The following is a 14,056-nucleotide window of genomic DNA, read 5'->3' as shown; positions in this document are numbered from 1 at the left end:
TGCTAAGTACACACACACACACACACACACACACACAGAGTCTGAGACCGCTTGTCCTGGGCAGGGTTGTGGTGAACCAGAGCCCAACCCGGCAACACAGGGAGCAAGGCTAGAGGGGGAGAACGCACCCAGGACAGGATGCCAGTCCATTGCAAGGCACCCCAAGCAGGACTCGAACCCTAGACCCACCAGAGAGCGGGACCCAGTCAAACCTGCTGTGCCACCGCACCCCCATCCGCTAAGTAAATAAATGTAAAGTTCAAAGTAGAAGCAAGTCAGTTTGCTTTATTAATATTCTGTGCAGCTTTTCCACTCATTTGTGGCTGTAGTCGAAATGTTTAATGTAAAGTTCAGGTGATACAGTATTCTAGTTCTGAGAACCTCTTGAGAAACCTTTAAAACCGGAACAGTAACAAAAGAGAATCGCGGTCCGAACCTCCAGCGACTCGGGTGTTCCGAAAAGAGGCTGAAACGCCCCGTCAGGTGTGTCGAGGTGGGCGGGGACATTCCAAAGAGGCACGTGACGTCACTGGCGGTGCGGACCAATCGGGAAGCGAAGCGAGCGGTCGAATATTTGAAGAGCGGCCGAAAAGGAGGCAGGATCGTGGCACGGCGCCTGGGTCGGTGGCAGGTAAGGGCGGGAATTTCGGCGACGCCGATATAGCGATACCGCCGTCTTTTTCTTTAGCGGCGCTGTTTCTTCCCCGCTATTCCACGCAGGATCTTGGAGGAACTGAATGAGTTCTTTTACTCCCGCTGGACCGTGTTGTAAGGCAGCCTTTGGAGGGGCGCGTGACAGGTATTCGACTTTAATTCGCGACTAACCCGTTAATTTGGCGGTAACGGGTGCAAGAAGTAGTTCTCGTAAAGGACGAGTTTTGCTTCAGCGCGAACGGTTGTTGGAGCTGCGAACGATTTTTTTTTTTTTTTTTTTTGTCAGTTTGTTTGGTATCTTTAAGTTCCTGTGTGGCCTCGGCTGCTTAGAGAAGAGATGTTTTAATTAAACTTTTTTTTTTTTTCCCTTTAGTTCAGTTGTGGGTTAGTATGATTAGGTTCTTATGTCAGCTAACTAAATTTGAATTATTTTGTCTGGTTGTGTTATGTTAATGAAGTTAAAATTACCTACTAAAAAAAATACTAGTATTTTCCCTGTTAAAATCCAGGTTTAACTAGTTAAATGATCTGTTGTAGTTTCTATGCATGTTATGTACCCCGGCTTAAGTTAACAATTTGGTAGCTCTTAAGTTTTTAAAATGATCTGTTTGTCAACAACAGGTTTTAAAAAGTTTGCACTCTAAAATGTCAGCAATTTTCAATATCTCTAATAGGTTATTGATTTCTAATATTTATTTTTTTTTTCCTCCTCTACATTTTTAAAATGCTTTAAAAAAAGAACATGGCAAGTGAAATAACTTGGCCATATGCCACTTGGTCTACAATACATTTACTCATCATGTGAGTGACACTTTCCTCCATTCCTGTAAACATGTATAAACAAGCAATTGTAAGTAGCTTAACAGCTAGAGTAAATTTAGGGTAAGTACCTTGGTAAAGGGTATTACAGCAGTAGGTGAGATCTGAACCATCCACCTTTGGATTGGAAGGCAACAGTTTAACCAGGTGCCATATATAATATTAAAAGGTAATACTGCACACATGTTGCATTTGATTATTGGTTAATCTTGCCTTCGCTAGCTGTAGGCTGGTCCCATTTTATTGTGTAATAGTTGGCCGCATGCATGACAGTAGCTGGCTGAACCAGTTGCCTTTTGCTTTACTTTTTACAAATATTGCCAGATATATTAGGATTACTTTTCCTAGATACTAGGCCAAAATGCTTTGACCAGCTAAATCCAGTACTGATGCACTAATTAAATTCAACTTCATCAAAAAGGTTAATGTAAATGTTGAAACAGCTTCCTATTATGCCTTAATCCCTATTCTAACTGGTTTGGGTAGTGTAAAGACTAATCTGTCATGGTATCGAGGGAGGGAGGAGATGTTTCCATATGTGAAGAGAATTTGAAATGATTGAGTTTGTTGGTTTTATTTGTTGTGTATAGCATATCATACTGGTTCTTCATTTACCACTGAGGTGTTTTCATAATTGCGTTTCTTTTTGTCAGACAGTAGCATCAGGTTTTCTCACTTCAGATTCTGGACACTTATCTATCCATTTCCTCAGATCTCCTCTTACCCAATTACTGCTCACGAATGATTTAATGTTGATATCTTCAGTTCAGGGAAGTGATTTCTGTTCAAGTCATTAAAACAGCTTGTCAAACTTATTTGAAATTCATTGAATTAGTAATAAATGTCAGTATCTGTTGGCTGATTTATCATATGTTCAAGTTCTTGCAATGTTGGGCCTAAACTGTTCATTGCTTGAAATGGAAAAAGTTCATTATCGTAAGTGCACCAGCATGTAACCCTGAGAAAATGAGTGTCTCAAGTGGGTTTTTTTCCTTCTCCCCTTCCTAATCCATTCCTTGCTCAGAATGTTCTAGGGGTAGAAAACATATTGTACAAGTTTTGCTTAACCCACGGGTGCAGTGATTCATATGGGCCAGTATGTTGCTCTGTTGCATTCCTGTGCAGGAGCTGAAACCAGTCTGATCGCTTCTGGTTTGTTTTTTTGCAACAGTTGAAATGGTCATGTAGGTTCTTTCATATGAATGCGTTTGGGTCTTTGCCCACAAGTGGGAGTATTGGCTATTATTGTTAGACTTTCTGCTTTTCCTCACCAGAGGACAGGCATGGTTCAGCCGTTTTACACCGATAATGTAATCTGCAACTTTGCCTGGTCTCAAGTACTGGATTTAGAGCCCAACTGAGAATCAAGTTGAAACAGTTGAGGCCTGCTCTTGGGGGCTTCATTCCTTAGGCTCTTTTGGTGTGTGGAATGGACAATTCTGGCCCTTCTGTTGGTAGATGTCTCGCATAACTGCTTCTTTTAGTGTTTCTGAGAAGGGTGTTGTACAGAAATCCAGCCTGCATATTTGCCTGCTTTAACGTGAACGTCATCTGCCAGCAATCAGGAACAAAAGGCTATATCTGTAAACTTGAAAATCAAGAATGATAATCAGTCCTTTTTTTCCCTCTTCTCTCCAGACTGCGTGAGCAACCCTAGAAGCGTGTCCTTCAGCTATAGGGACGTGGGACAGAAGAACGGGAGATTGCAGGTAAAAAGTCACCTTGGCTTGTGTTGCAAGTGTCTAAGTTTTGTGTTTAAATGCAGGAAACTTTTAGTGCTTTAAGTGGACTGATTGAAGCACAAGTTGGACGTTTTCAGGCAAGAAACCTTGGGCACCAAGGCTCTTTTCTCCCTACATGTTGGCTTCAGAGGTAGACATTCAGTCCTTCAACGGACACTTTGCTCCGTGGTAGAACCGTTAAGGTGCTGATGGAGTGATCTGCACTCTGTTTTTGTTTGGAAGATTTGTTTAATCTTTATCAGTGCTAAATTGTTTTATTGAATAAAATCTGAGAGGAATATACAATATCTTCAAAGGCCCAGAACAGCTTTATCCCAGTATTTTTAACATCCCCCTCCTAAGTGTAATGAAAGTGTGGAAAATATTACCTTCACTGTTATATAAATATGTAAGCTAAAATGGGCAATTGGTATACTTTATGTCTCGGTGTGACGTGAATAAGGGTGTTCGTGAGGTGCCAGTTAATAATCATCGTATGTCACTTTGGAGAGAAGCAACACAAGGAATGTCTTGAGTATCTGATCTTTTTACGAAGGCACGTTTTAATAAGCAGTGCAGTCTATTTTAATTTTGAAGGGATTAGGACTCGCATTGTATCGTGTTAAGTACAAGTCTTTCACCTCAAGAAACCCTGGGTAAAGACCTCAGCTTAATAAAAACAATACTGGTAATTGTTACATACTAGCATGGGTTAAGATGGAATTTTTATTGCTTTAAACAGGACTGACACTGGTGCAGAGGAGACACTTCTGTGAAGTGGTGGTTTAATATAAAGCTGGGTTTCAACGGCTCGGTACTCGCCAGTAGCCATTCGGTCATGAGTGGCCTGGAGAAGACCCCCCCTCGCAACAGCGGGCCCACTCATTCCAGGAACAGCAGCCATTCATCTCGCCACTCCCACATGGTGAGGGCTGCTGAAGCGACGTTTTGTTTACATTTAAATTTTGTTTGCCGCATCCTTTCAATATTCACATGTTGCAGTGAATCAGTTTGCTTCAATAGACTGAATTCTGTGTAAGACTTGGTTCAAAAGAATCTTCTCTCCCCCGTTTTCATCTCTTAACATCTGCGGTACCAGTCAAAAGTTAAAGCTATGAATTGCTGCTGAATAGCTAGGACATGTTAGATGATCATTATGAAATCTAATGTCCAGCAAGTGTACTCAATCTTTTTGCTGGTACTGTGTGCAAACCTTTATTTGGGTATAAGTATGACCAATAGCTCACTGGGGGGGGGAAATCAAAGTTCAGTAGTGGTATTGGTCTTGTTTAAATTATCAATGTGATGTTAAATCCTGAGCCCCCCCGCAATGTGACTTGACCACTGTGCTCTTGTTGCAGCACTCAAGGGACTGGGAGATCATGGAGGACCTTCAGAGCGAGCTGAGCACAGGTTCAGAACATCTGCAGGAACTGTCTGTTCCAGGCTTGTGCGAGGGATTCCTGATGAAAAAGAGGAAGTGGCCACTTAACGGTTGGCACAAGGTGAGTTGTGAAGCACAAATATGACCGATGTGGCATTTGCAACAATGGCTACAGCTTGGACTAACGTTGGTTCTTTTTCAGAGGTACTTTGTGTTGGAAAAAGGGATCCTGCGTTATGGTAAAACTCAGCAGGATGTAAGTAATCTTTTACTGTGTCCGAAAGTTCATTAAAATGAACCTATCCACTCATTCAGTACACATGGTTTTATATATATTTTTAGTATGTGTATATATACACACAGTCTGAACCGCTTGTCCCATACGGGGTCGCGGTGAACCGGAGCCTAATCTAGCAACACGGCATGAGGGGGAGGGGACACACCCAGGACAGGACACCAGTCTGTTGCAAGGTACCCCAAGCGGACTTGAACCCCAGACCCACTGGAGGGCACAACCCAATTCAACCCACTGTGCCATTGTGTCCTTCATGGTTATGTTTACATGCATTTATTCATTTAGATTTATTACATTAATGGTTATAAAACCATTAATGCATCTTCAAAGCAGATAAGATGCCAAATTGTTGACGTGTTGAATTTGAAGGGCTGTGTGTGAGAAAATAGGGCTGTTGTAAAAATTGACTGTTTGTAATTCTTTGTTCAGGTTCAGAGAGGAAAAATCCACGGGTCTGTAGATGTCAGTCTTGCCGTGATGTCGGTTAACAAGAAATCTAAGCGCATCGACTTGGATGCAGGTGACAATCTGTATCACATGAAGGTAAACAACTTATTTTGAAATGACACGATACATCTTTATTTAAAATCTCTAAATCAGGAAAACAACTGAGTTTCCTGATGGGGAAAAGTGTCAAGTCACACTCCTGCATTAGACCAATGTGTTTGTATTTCTATGCAGGTTTTTGTACCAACCTATAGCCCCCCCCACCCCTAAACAAATGGGAATAGATGTGTTAATGAACTTAATTCATTTTATTTGTAATTTTTAAAGTGTGGTAATGAGTTAAGGAGAGGGAGTTTGCCATCAGACTGCATGTGGCAATGGAATGACTGCAGGCTGTGCTGACCTGAACATCCTTTCTCTTCATAGGCAAAGAGAGAAGAGATCTTCTACATCTGGCTGACCAAACTCTCCGCCCATCGCATATTCAAAAAGAACGAAGCGATCCATGCGCACCAAGGGGTCCTCCACGCATTGTCTGTTGGTAACGGCCTGCCCACGATAGCCAGCCTGGCCCAAAGGAACCGGGTTCTACCAGATATGGTGAGTGTTTGGTAGATCAGTGAAGCAAAACCTGATGTTACCAGGTGGCTGTCGCTGATATTCCTTTGCCATTTCTTCCTCAGTACCCAAGCAGTACTTCACTTTACCGCATGGAGACTCTGAGGGAAGATGAGCCGGCTGGGATGACCAATAAGGTGTCGGCATGGCTGGAGCAGAATCGGGAATCTGACCAATGTGCACAAGGTATTCGCACGTGACTGAGCCTTGCGTTTAGATGGCCATTTCCCATCAAACCTAAATGGTGGGCACAAATTGTGCATCCTGACAGCGGAGAAATGCAAGCATACGCAAACGGAACAAAGTTTGCAAGGGTAACTTGCCAAGAAATTCCAGGGTCTTTGTTGAAGATGGATTTCTGAACCTTGTTTCCACAGAACTTGCCCGCTGCAAGATGGACCTGGAAGAGCTGAACCAGCTGGTTCAGAAGCTTAATCAGCTGGAGAACAGCTGGCCTATTACCAGCAATGAGCTGGGCCACAGGATCAGCATGCAGGTGAGTAGACTGTTCAACCTGAGTCTTGATCAAGGTGAAGTAATGAAAACTAGCAGAAACAAAAGGACAGATTTTATGTAGAGGACTGAAAAATTGATCAAAAAATGGTATTGGTAAGCTCCAGGACAGTTCACTTACCTGCTGAACACATGTCAGGGTCACAGTGGTCCAGACCCTATACTGGAATCACTGGGGGGGTAGGTACATCATGGATGGGACATCAGTGCATTAAAATTTTAAGAGTAGGAAACTTTAGGTGTTTCCACAAGTGAAGCTGAGGTCATTGGTGATGGTTTAGATTCACTGAAGAGAATGTCATTGGCACTTTCTGCACTGGTGTGCTGTGCTGCCAAACACATTGATCCTGTACTTCCAGTTCAAGGCTGCCTCCTCTTGTAGAGGCACAGATGAATACTTGCCATATTCTGAGAATAATCCAAGTGTCTTGTCTCTTCAGAACCTTACTCTGGAGAAGCCCAAGAAAAAGTCAGGAAAGATCTGGGGTCACTCGCGTACTCTTTCTGGGGTTGAGACCGGTGTGGTGAGTATAGCCTTGGGACGGTGATGCGTGACTGAAAGCGCAATGTACTCTACGCTCAACTCCCTACATTGACACGACTTAAATGACACATGCTCACACTTAGGACAACTTAATTTCCCAGTTCACTTAGAATGCTTGTTTTCTGAACTGATTTGTTTAATGTCCCCAAATAAAATCCACTAATGTTAGTGGAGCAATTAAAATCAAGACAGATTACTTGTATTCTATCCTAAATGAGTTTCTCAGATGGATAAGCTCAATTAAACATCAAGTCTTTGCCTAAAAGTTTAATACTGAAAGAATACTTTGACAAGACTGAACACTTGTACCTGATTTTCCTTTTCTCTGGTTATTTCTGAAACTTGGCCATTTCAAAGTGAACAAGACAAAGTCTAATGTATTAACCAAGCAGGCTATGAAACATCAAGTGCCAGAGTAACACATTATCCCATTTATGCCCAATTAGGTTGTTGACTAAATGGAGAGATGTCATGTGTATAATGAATTTCTCATGCTTCTAATCATTCATTCAGTATTACTAAACTATATAGTATAAAACAAATTGTATTGAAGTGGAACTGGGTATATGAACTCAACCTATATGTGGCTTCTCACCTGCAGTTCACATCCAGTCACCTACGCACTTCATCGACCCTGGGAGCCTCTCTCCAGTCCATCCCCGACTACGTGTACTCGCAGCTCTCCACCCCTGCCGTCACTTCCCCCGAAGGCAGGAAGATCCAGCAGGATATCTGCAATGTGTCTCAGAGGTGTAAGTACAAGAACTGAGGCAGAAGGGCATGCGTGTTTTTATCCGCCACATTGAGGCAGGCCTGTCTAGTGATGTCTTCAGCAGCTTGTTCTTCATGTAATCTAGTTCACGATCAGCTCTCGCAACAAACGTGCGCGAGGAACGCTGAGGAGATAAGCTGCTATTTAACATCATGACTGACTGGTTTGTTAGGCAGTCCTGAAAGGAGTCATCTTCATAACTCGCGTTGATTCAAAACATAATGTGAGTAGTGTGCCTTTACACTTTTTTTCTCTCTCTCTAAGTGCACACTTCTCTGTCATCGGTGTTTCAAGCCCTGGTCCAGGAGCGTGAGAAGTTACAGCAGGTTTGGACGGGACCTGACTTTCGGCAGGCCACATCCCATCGCTTGGCTAGCCTGTGTACCACTCTCTCCGAGGTGCGAGGCCTGCCATTTGTAAACATGCTACGTATTTGCTTCACTGGGCCATAAATGTGACATGACCTTAACTCTCCACCTTGATTATAACTCTAGGCTTTTCACACCTAGCTACAGTACAAAGGATATCCATTGCAGAATACAGATCCATTTCCTTGGTAGTGTCCTGAGCAAAAATGAAGTAACTCAACAAACAATTTTTAAAAAAAAAAAAAAAAAAAAAAAAATGCTTATGAAAACATGACTTCTCAGTGTTGGCTTTCCGTGGCTTATTTTGCAATGCTGCCGCAAACCGGTTCCACTAGCTGAGCTGAGGCTGCGGCTGTCGGGTGAGGAGCTGTTGCCAGCGTTTCTAGGAGGGGTTCAGATGTTTACAATATGCACATCAGAGGAACAAAACAAGATACTTGTGTCCGCAAGAGTAGAGTAACGGCAGTCCTTGGTGCATTGCCCCCATCTTAATTGACACTTCTTGTTTTATCTCTGAGCTGAACAGCATCATACGACATAAATTCATGTATACTTCCTCTTTATCTGTCCAGATGGAGGTTCAGTCACGTCTGACAAAAGTTCACTCCCTGTCGTCTTCAGACTCCTCAGATGAATCCTTCTGCACCGTTCGCCAAGAACAGGTGTTGCCTTCTCATTCACTACTGTCATTACTTCCTATTGTCGGTTTTTCATGTAAACTGCGTAAATCGAATGGAGTTTGTCTTGACTTTCCTGGCTCCTTGCCTCATTTCAATCAGCCAACGCCATCCTTGAGCCGCCACCCCATGCGGACCCCATCTCTGGCTGAATCCGCTGCGGAGTACTTTGACGCCAGCGAGGTTCTCAACTGCGAGAGCTCATCGGAGAACGAGGCTTCGGATGAGTCGGGGCTCAGTGACGTCACTACCAGTAACTCTGATCCTGAAGAGTTGCACGGTTGGTTGAAACTCTGCGCTCCATCTTGTTGAACATCTAGAGCCCTCACAATAAGATTCTAGCAGCTGTTCCTGTGTCCATTGAGTATTTTGTACCATTCTTGGAAGTTTGCACATTTGGATCGTGTCTCTGCAAGTTCTGCTTCAGTCATTTTCTTCTCGGTATTGCTGTATTTCTGCACTTTTCAATGAAAGTAATGGTGTCATGGCCTTGTCTTCCCAGCACCAGTGGCTACTGTGGTGTATCGCAGCAGTATTTCAAGGGCCGACTTGCCCCGAGCTTTGCGTGCCGACACAGGCCACCGCACAGCCTTGCCCGCTCCGTGCCCTGACAACAGCCACATCGGCCTCATGACCATACTGTACAACAACATCGGGAAGGACCTGTCCCGCGTTTCCATGCCAGTCGCACTCAACGAGCCCCTCTGTCTGCTGCAGAGAATGTGTGAGGACCTGGAGTACTCGGATCTGCTGGACACTGCCAGCCACACACCAGATCCTTATGAGAGGATGGTAATGTGACAGTACATAATCCTAAACTCATTAAATGTCAGTCAGTCAGTCCCATCTCATTCTTTGTAGGTTGACAATGTGCTTAGATGGTTGGTGGCTTTCCCTTTTAACTCATGTTCAGACTAATTTGCTTATGTAATAAAATGAGGTTGTAGTGTCATAACCCACAAAGTTTTGTCCAGGAAAATGAGTTTATAAAATTCTCTGAAGAACCCATGACGGACAGTTTACTGTCCTCAGCTTCATAGTAGCTCAAATGTACTTTGGATGTTCTCAAAGCACCCTCTGTCCTATGACTCCTGTAATCTCAACTGTTGCTACCAGCTTTCCCTATTTGCATACATCCTATTGCAGTGATGGGCTCTCAGCAGAAAACTCCAGAATGTTCTAGAGATTTGTTTTGGGGGTGGGAGGACAAATTCTGGCTGCCAAAACTTGTTTCATGACTAAATTAAATGGTGGTTGAAGTTCTACTACAAGATCAGTTCTTGTGAGCAAGTTCTAGCCAGTGATGGACTTGACTGTGCTGCACAGGTGTACATTGCTGCCTTCGTCATTTCTGGCTATGCCTGGGCAACATACCGGAACCGCTACAAACCTTTCAATCCCGTTCTGGGGGAAACGTACGAGTGTGTGCAAGAAGAGAGGGGTTTCCGCTACGTCAGCGAGCAGGTAAGGCCTGTGTGAACTTTTCAGTGAAATCTGCAAGTTGTCCTGTATTGGTGACTTTCCACAAACACAATGCTGGAGTTGGCCAGGCCACATTTGGACAAATCGTCTCATGGGGCAGAAGTCTGAGACATGATCTCTTCCAGGTCAGCCATCACCCCCCAATCTCGGCTTGCCATGCAGAATCGGAGAACTTCACATTTTGGCAAGGTTAGCTCTAATTTTGTAAGCTTATGCTTGGCAAATCGTATTCTATGTGCAAAGAATTTTTTTTTCTTCCAAAAATGGCTTAAATTTAAATGCTACCAAGACAAATTGGGGTTATACAATCTTCTTTTTTTTTAGACCAGAGATTTAAGAACAAATTTTGGGGCAAGTCGTTGGAGATCATCCCCACCGGAATGGTGAATGTTACACTTCCAAAGTGAGTGATCCCTATGTAAGGAACAACCATGTAAATATCATAGTTGTAGGAGTTTTTGTTCCTTAAGTTTTAGAGGTGAGGAGTCACTGGGGATGGTAAATTTGCAAAGCTCAGTGGTGTTGCAGACTCATCTCTCCTTCCCTATAGGTTTGGCGACCATTACGAGTGGAACAAGGTGGTCACTTGCATCCACAATGTGCTGAGTCAGCAGCGTTGGCTGGAGCATTATGGCGAGGTGCTGATTCGCAATATCAACAGTACAGTGTGCACATGTAAGATGGTGTTCATGAAGGTGAGTTCATTTCAGTGTAGAGCATGTCCAGCAGATATGTGGGATAATGAAAATGCAAAGGGATGTAAAAGGAAATTAGATGTTTCCAAATAACCCACCTGGCAACTGAAAAGAGAACAACTCCCAGGCTAAGGATTTTAAAGGGAAAAATAAACCTCTGGGTGTTTTGGTGCCTTACAATGGGCTTCTGGGTGCTTCTCTACCTAAAGAATCTACTGAACTTGGGCAACGTGGAATTGGCATGTTGGCGAACAGAAGCCGTAATTTGGTGGGTTCAGGCAACCTGATCTTAAGTATCAGCATCTAGTTGCTGCCAGGACTCATTGGTTTCTGGGGGTAACAAAACTGTTCATATATACATGCCTGGGGGTGAACTTGTCTGCAAATGGGTAGCTTAAGAATGTAAACAGTACTGTTTTGGTAGCTTTTAGCATTGGCTGGTGGAACTTAGACTTGACAATTGACATGAAACTGAAGAGTGAACAATGGGGAATTGCATCTTCATTCACAATGAGAAAGCATGCAATAAAGTCAGATTTAAGTGTACTTTTTTTTTTTTTTCTCCATTAATGTCTCACCAGCTCATTTCTTGTTCATACTCTAAATGTGGAGGAGATGTTGGTTTGTCACCGTGTCTGAAAGGTGTCTCTGATCTGCAGTCTCGCTCCTGGGGCTCAGACAACAACGTTAACGAGGTTCAAGGACAGGTCCTGAATGAGGCTGGTGAGGTGGTCCACCATTTCGGTGGGTTCTGGCATGAGGGGATAGTCTGTGACACCTTGCCTGTGCCAAAGTGCATCTGGAAACCTAGTGAGTTGGGCTCATTCTCTTGGTGCTATAGGGTGGAGGGGGAAAATGAACGCACAGCACTTGCGGTAATCTCAACCGCAAGTCATAAATTGTACCATATCTTGAACACGCTTGGATCATTTTGCCTTGATTATGAGCAAAATGTGAATGTATTGCAGTGGGACATGTGAATTTGTTGTAATGCCGGTTTGTGCCAATCCCTCTTCAGACCCTCAGCCCAAGAACTCTTATGACTACTATGGGTTCTCGCGCATGGCAATGGAATTGAATGAGCTAATACCAGAAAAGCAGTCCATGCTGCCTCCGACTGATACCCGCTTCCGCCCAGACCAGAGGTGAGCTGCCCTCGGATGTGTGATCGAATGGTGTCCTGTAGCAAAGTAAAGCATGTTCTACAGTGGATACATCTTGTGTAAGAAGAGGGATGAGTGGAGAGAAAGGGAGCTTTTTACATTTCTAAGGGTGCAGTTTAACTCTGGGTTGTTAGTACAGAGAACTATGGTTTACCCTTGAACCACACAAGTTTGAACTGGGCGGGTCCACTTGTACAGATTTTTTGCAATACTATATGCCATAATTTGGTAACACATCAGTGTATGGGTTAGGATACCGTGAAGCAATTGTATTAGTTTTAGCAATGTATGAATTATAGCCATAAATTTTTTTTCCACTTGTCTGTTCATAATACAAAAGATGTAGATATATGTATCATATTGATGTACAGACCTTTTCTCCTGTGTAAAGTATTGAATACAGAACTAAATGTGTTTTTATTGTAAGACTACAATGTGTATATAATGCATATAAGAGAATGTGTTAATCGACTTATCGATAAGGCTTCTGGTCAACAGTAAGCTATAAATTTTTGGAGTTGTATTCAGATTTTCAAACGCATGGGAGGTTGGGGCCCCCCCAAGCTGCATGTTCAAGGGTCAACTGTAATCTGGTCTAAACTCATCACCAGAGTGTTTTGTATGAGGCTCTTAGCACCTGATTGCTTGTTTTGCCTTGTAGACTTCTGGAAGGGGGCAAGGTGAGTGAGGCAGACAAGTGCAAGGATGAGGTGGAGGAAAAGCAAAGGAGGAGACGGAAGCTTTTGGCCAAAATGGGAGAAGAACATGTGCCCCGCTTCTTCACGTGAGGATTTTTTTTTATTATTGTGGGGTCTAGGAAGAAAAGTAACTGGAAGCTGAAATTCTTAATCCTTAATATTCAAAATGGGTTATGTCCATGACTGCTAGATCTTTTCATATGCTAAAGTGAACTTTTTATGTTCTCCCTCCCACCCACCTTGTCTCCATGGACAGGAAAACATTAGATAAAGCTGGCAGAGAAGTATGGGTCACAAATGGAACCTACTGGAAGATCCGTGAGGAACCAGGTTTTGCCAGCACGGAAAACCTGGATTTGTGGCGAACGGATCAGTGAACAAACATGGACTCTACACACTGAGGATTGAAGATGCACTTTTAGAGAGCTACACTTATATAGTCTGTTCATTTCTAGGGGAGAGGTGGAGGTAGCATACATGAGCTGCTCTGAAATACAGGGCGGAGATGGTCCTTACGAAGGGTTTCCCCTGTTCACAGCACCGTCTTTTGTGAGAATGCTGCTCTCAGCTCCCCGTCCTCCCCTGCACGCTGTCTTGAGCTGAGCAGGAAGTATGTTGAGCTCCGAGAACTTGGGGCTCGCGCAAGCCGAAACTTAGGGGCTTCAGACATTTCTGAATCAGTCGTGAAAGTTTACAGCCAGTGTTTTATTTATGTATTTATATATAATTTTTATGAATGCCGTTTTATGCAAAGCTTTCATTGCAATGACTCCATGTTAACCCTTGCCTGTGCAGAGACTGCACTTCAACATCCTTGGGGGTTGCTCACACAAGGGTGAAGGTTCTGTCGTGAAAGACGTTCACTTTGCGAAGACGGTCTTGCCGTTAATTTAGTTTGTGGGAGATTGGCATACTGCACTGCTATTTCATTCTTCTTGAACCAGCTCTTTCTCACATTTTTACCACATGTCATTTGATTTGTCTGTTTGGTTTGACATGTTTTATTATGTTGACTGTATACTTTTAGAATTAGTAGGTGACCCCAGCAACTAAACGCTTCTGTTTCTAAAGGCCTGCAGTGAGCTGATGCAGTGAGGTCCTCGTATTGATGTTTCAGCAGCACGGTCTTGGGAACAAGAGGAACTATGTAAAATTGTATTGAAAATATTGGTGGTTAAATTGAGAACCTCAGTGTGTAAAATTTTG

At 43.3% G+C, this 14,056-nt stretch overlaps 1 protein-coding gene across 3 annotated transcripts; it reads left to right on the top strand.

Moving 5' to 3' along the window:
* The first annotated feature begins 581 nt into the window (after positions 1–581).
* On the top strand, positions 582–14,056 carry LOC108937084 (oxysterol-binding protein-related protein 6-like). 3 transcript variants are annotated; one of them, XM_018756843.2, is made up of 24 exons: positions 614–631; positions 721–799; positions 3,112–3,182; positions 3,937–4,119; positions 4,556–4,699; positions 4,781–4,834; positions 5,303–5,416; positions 5,747–5,920; positions 6,004–6,124; positions 6,316–6,434; positions 6,892–6,975; positions 7,597–7,747; positions 8,032–8,165; positions 8,708–8,797; positions 8,915–9,092; positions 9,315–9,604; positions 10,139–10,276; positions 10,420–10,483; positions 10,619–10,697; positions 10,845–10,989; positions 11,649–11,799; positions 12,008–12,134; positions 12,814–12,936; positions 13,107–14,056. In XM_018756843.2, the coding sequence occupies exons 4-24, from the start codon at positions 4,033–4,035 to the stop codon at positions 13,225–13,227; spliced, it is 2,688 nt and encodes an 895-aa protein (XP_018612359.1). In that variant the 5' UTR covers positions 614–631; positions 721–799; positions 3,112–3,182; positions 3,937–4,032; the 3' UTR covers positions 13,228–14,056. The 3 variants fall into 3 exon arrangements, with proteins under 3 accessions (XP_018612367.1, XP_018612359.1, XP_029109775.1); XM_018756851.2 differs by lacking the exon at positions 721–799 and having other exon boundaries at positions 582–631; XM_029253942.1 differs by lacking the exon at positions 614–631 and having other exon boundaries at positions 702–799.

This window comes from Scleropages formosus, chromosome 8 (genome assembly GCF_900964775.1).
Source record: "Scleropages formosus chromosome 8, fSclFor1.1, whole genome shotgun sequence".
NCBI classification, from domain to species: Eukaryota; Metazoa; Chordata; class Actinopteri; order Osteoglossiformes; family Osteoglossidae; genus Scleropages; species Scleropages formosus.
Note: the sequence above shows the minus strand (reverse complement) of the source record. Positions and strands in the feature narration are given on the sequence as shown.

Bases quoted from the DNA above. Each gene is read 5' to 3' on its own strand.
- LOC108937084 (XM_018756851.2), top strand. From the start codon at position 4,033: ATGAGTGGCCTGGAGAAGACCCCCCCTCGCAACAGCGGGCCCACTCAT. The intron at 5,417-5,746 runs GTAAACAACTTA...TTCTCTTCATAG, and splicing joins ACAATCTGTATCACATGAAG to GCAAAGAGAGAAGAGATCTT. The intron at 7,748-8,031 runs GTAAGTACAAGA...TCTCTCTCTAAG, and splicing joins CTGCAATGTGTCTCAGAGGT to TGCACACTTCTCTGTCATCG.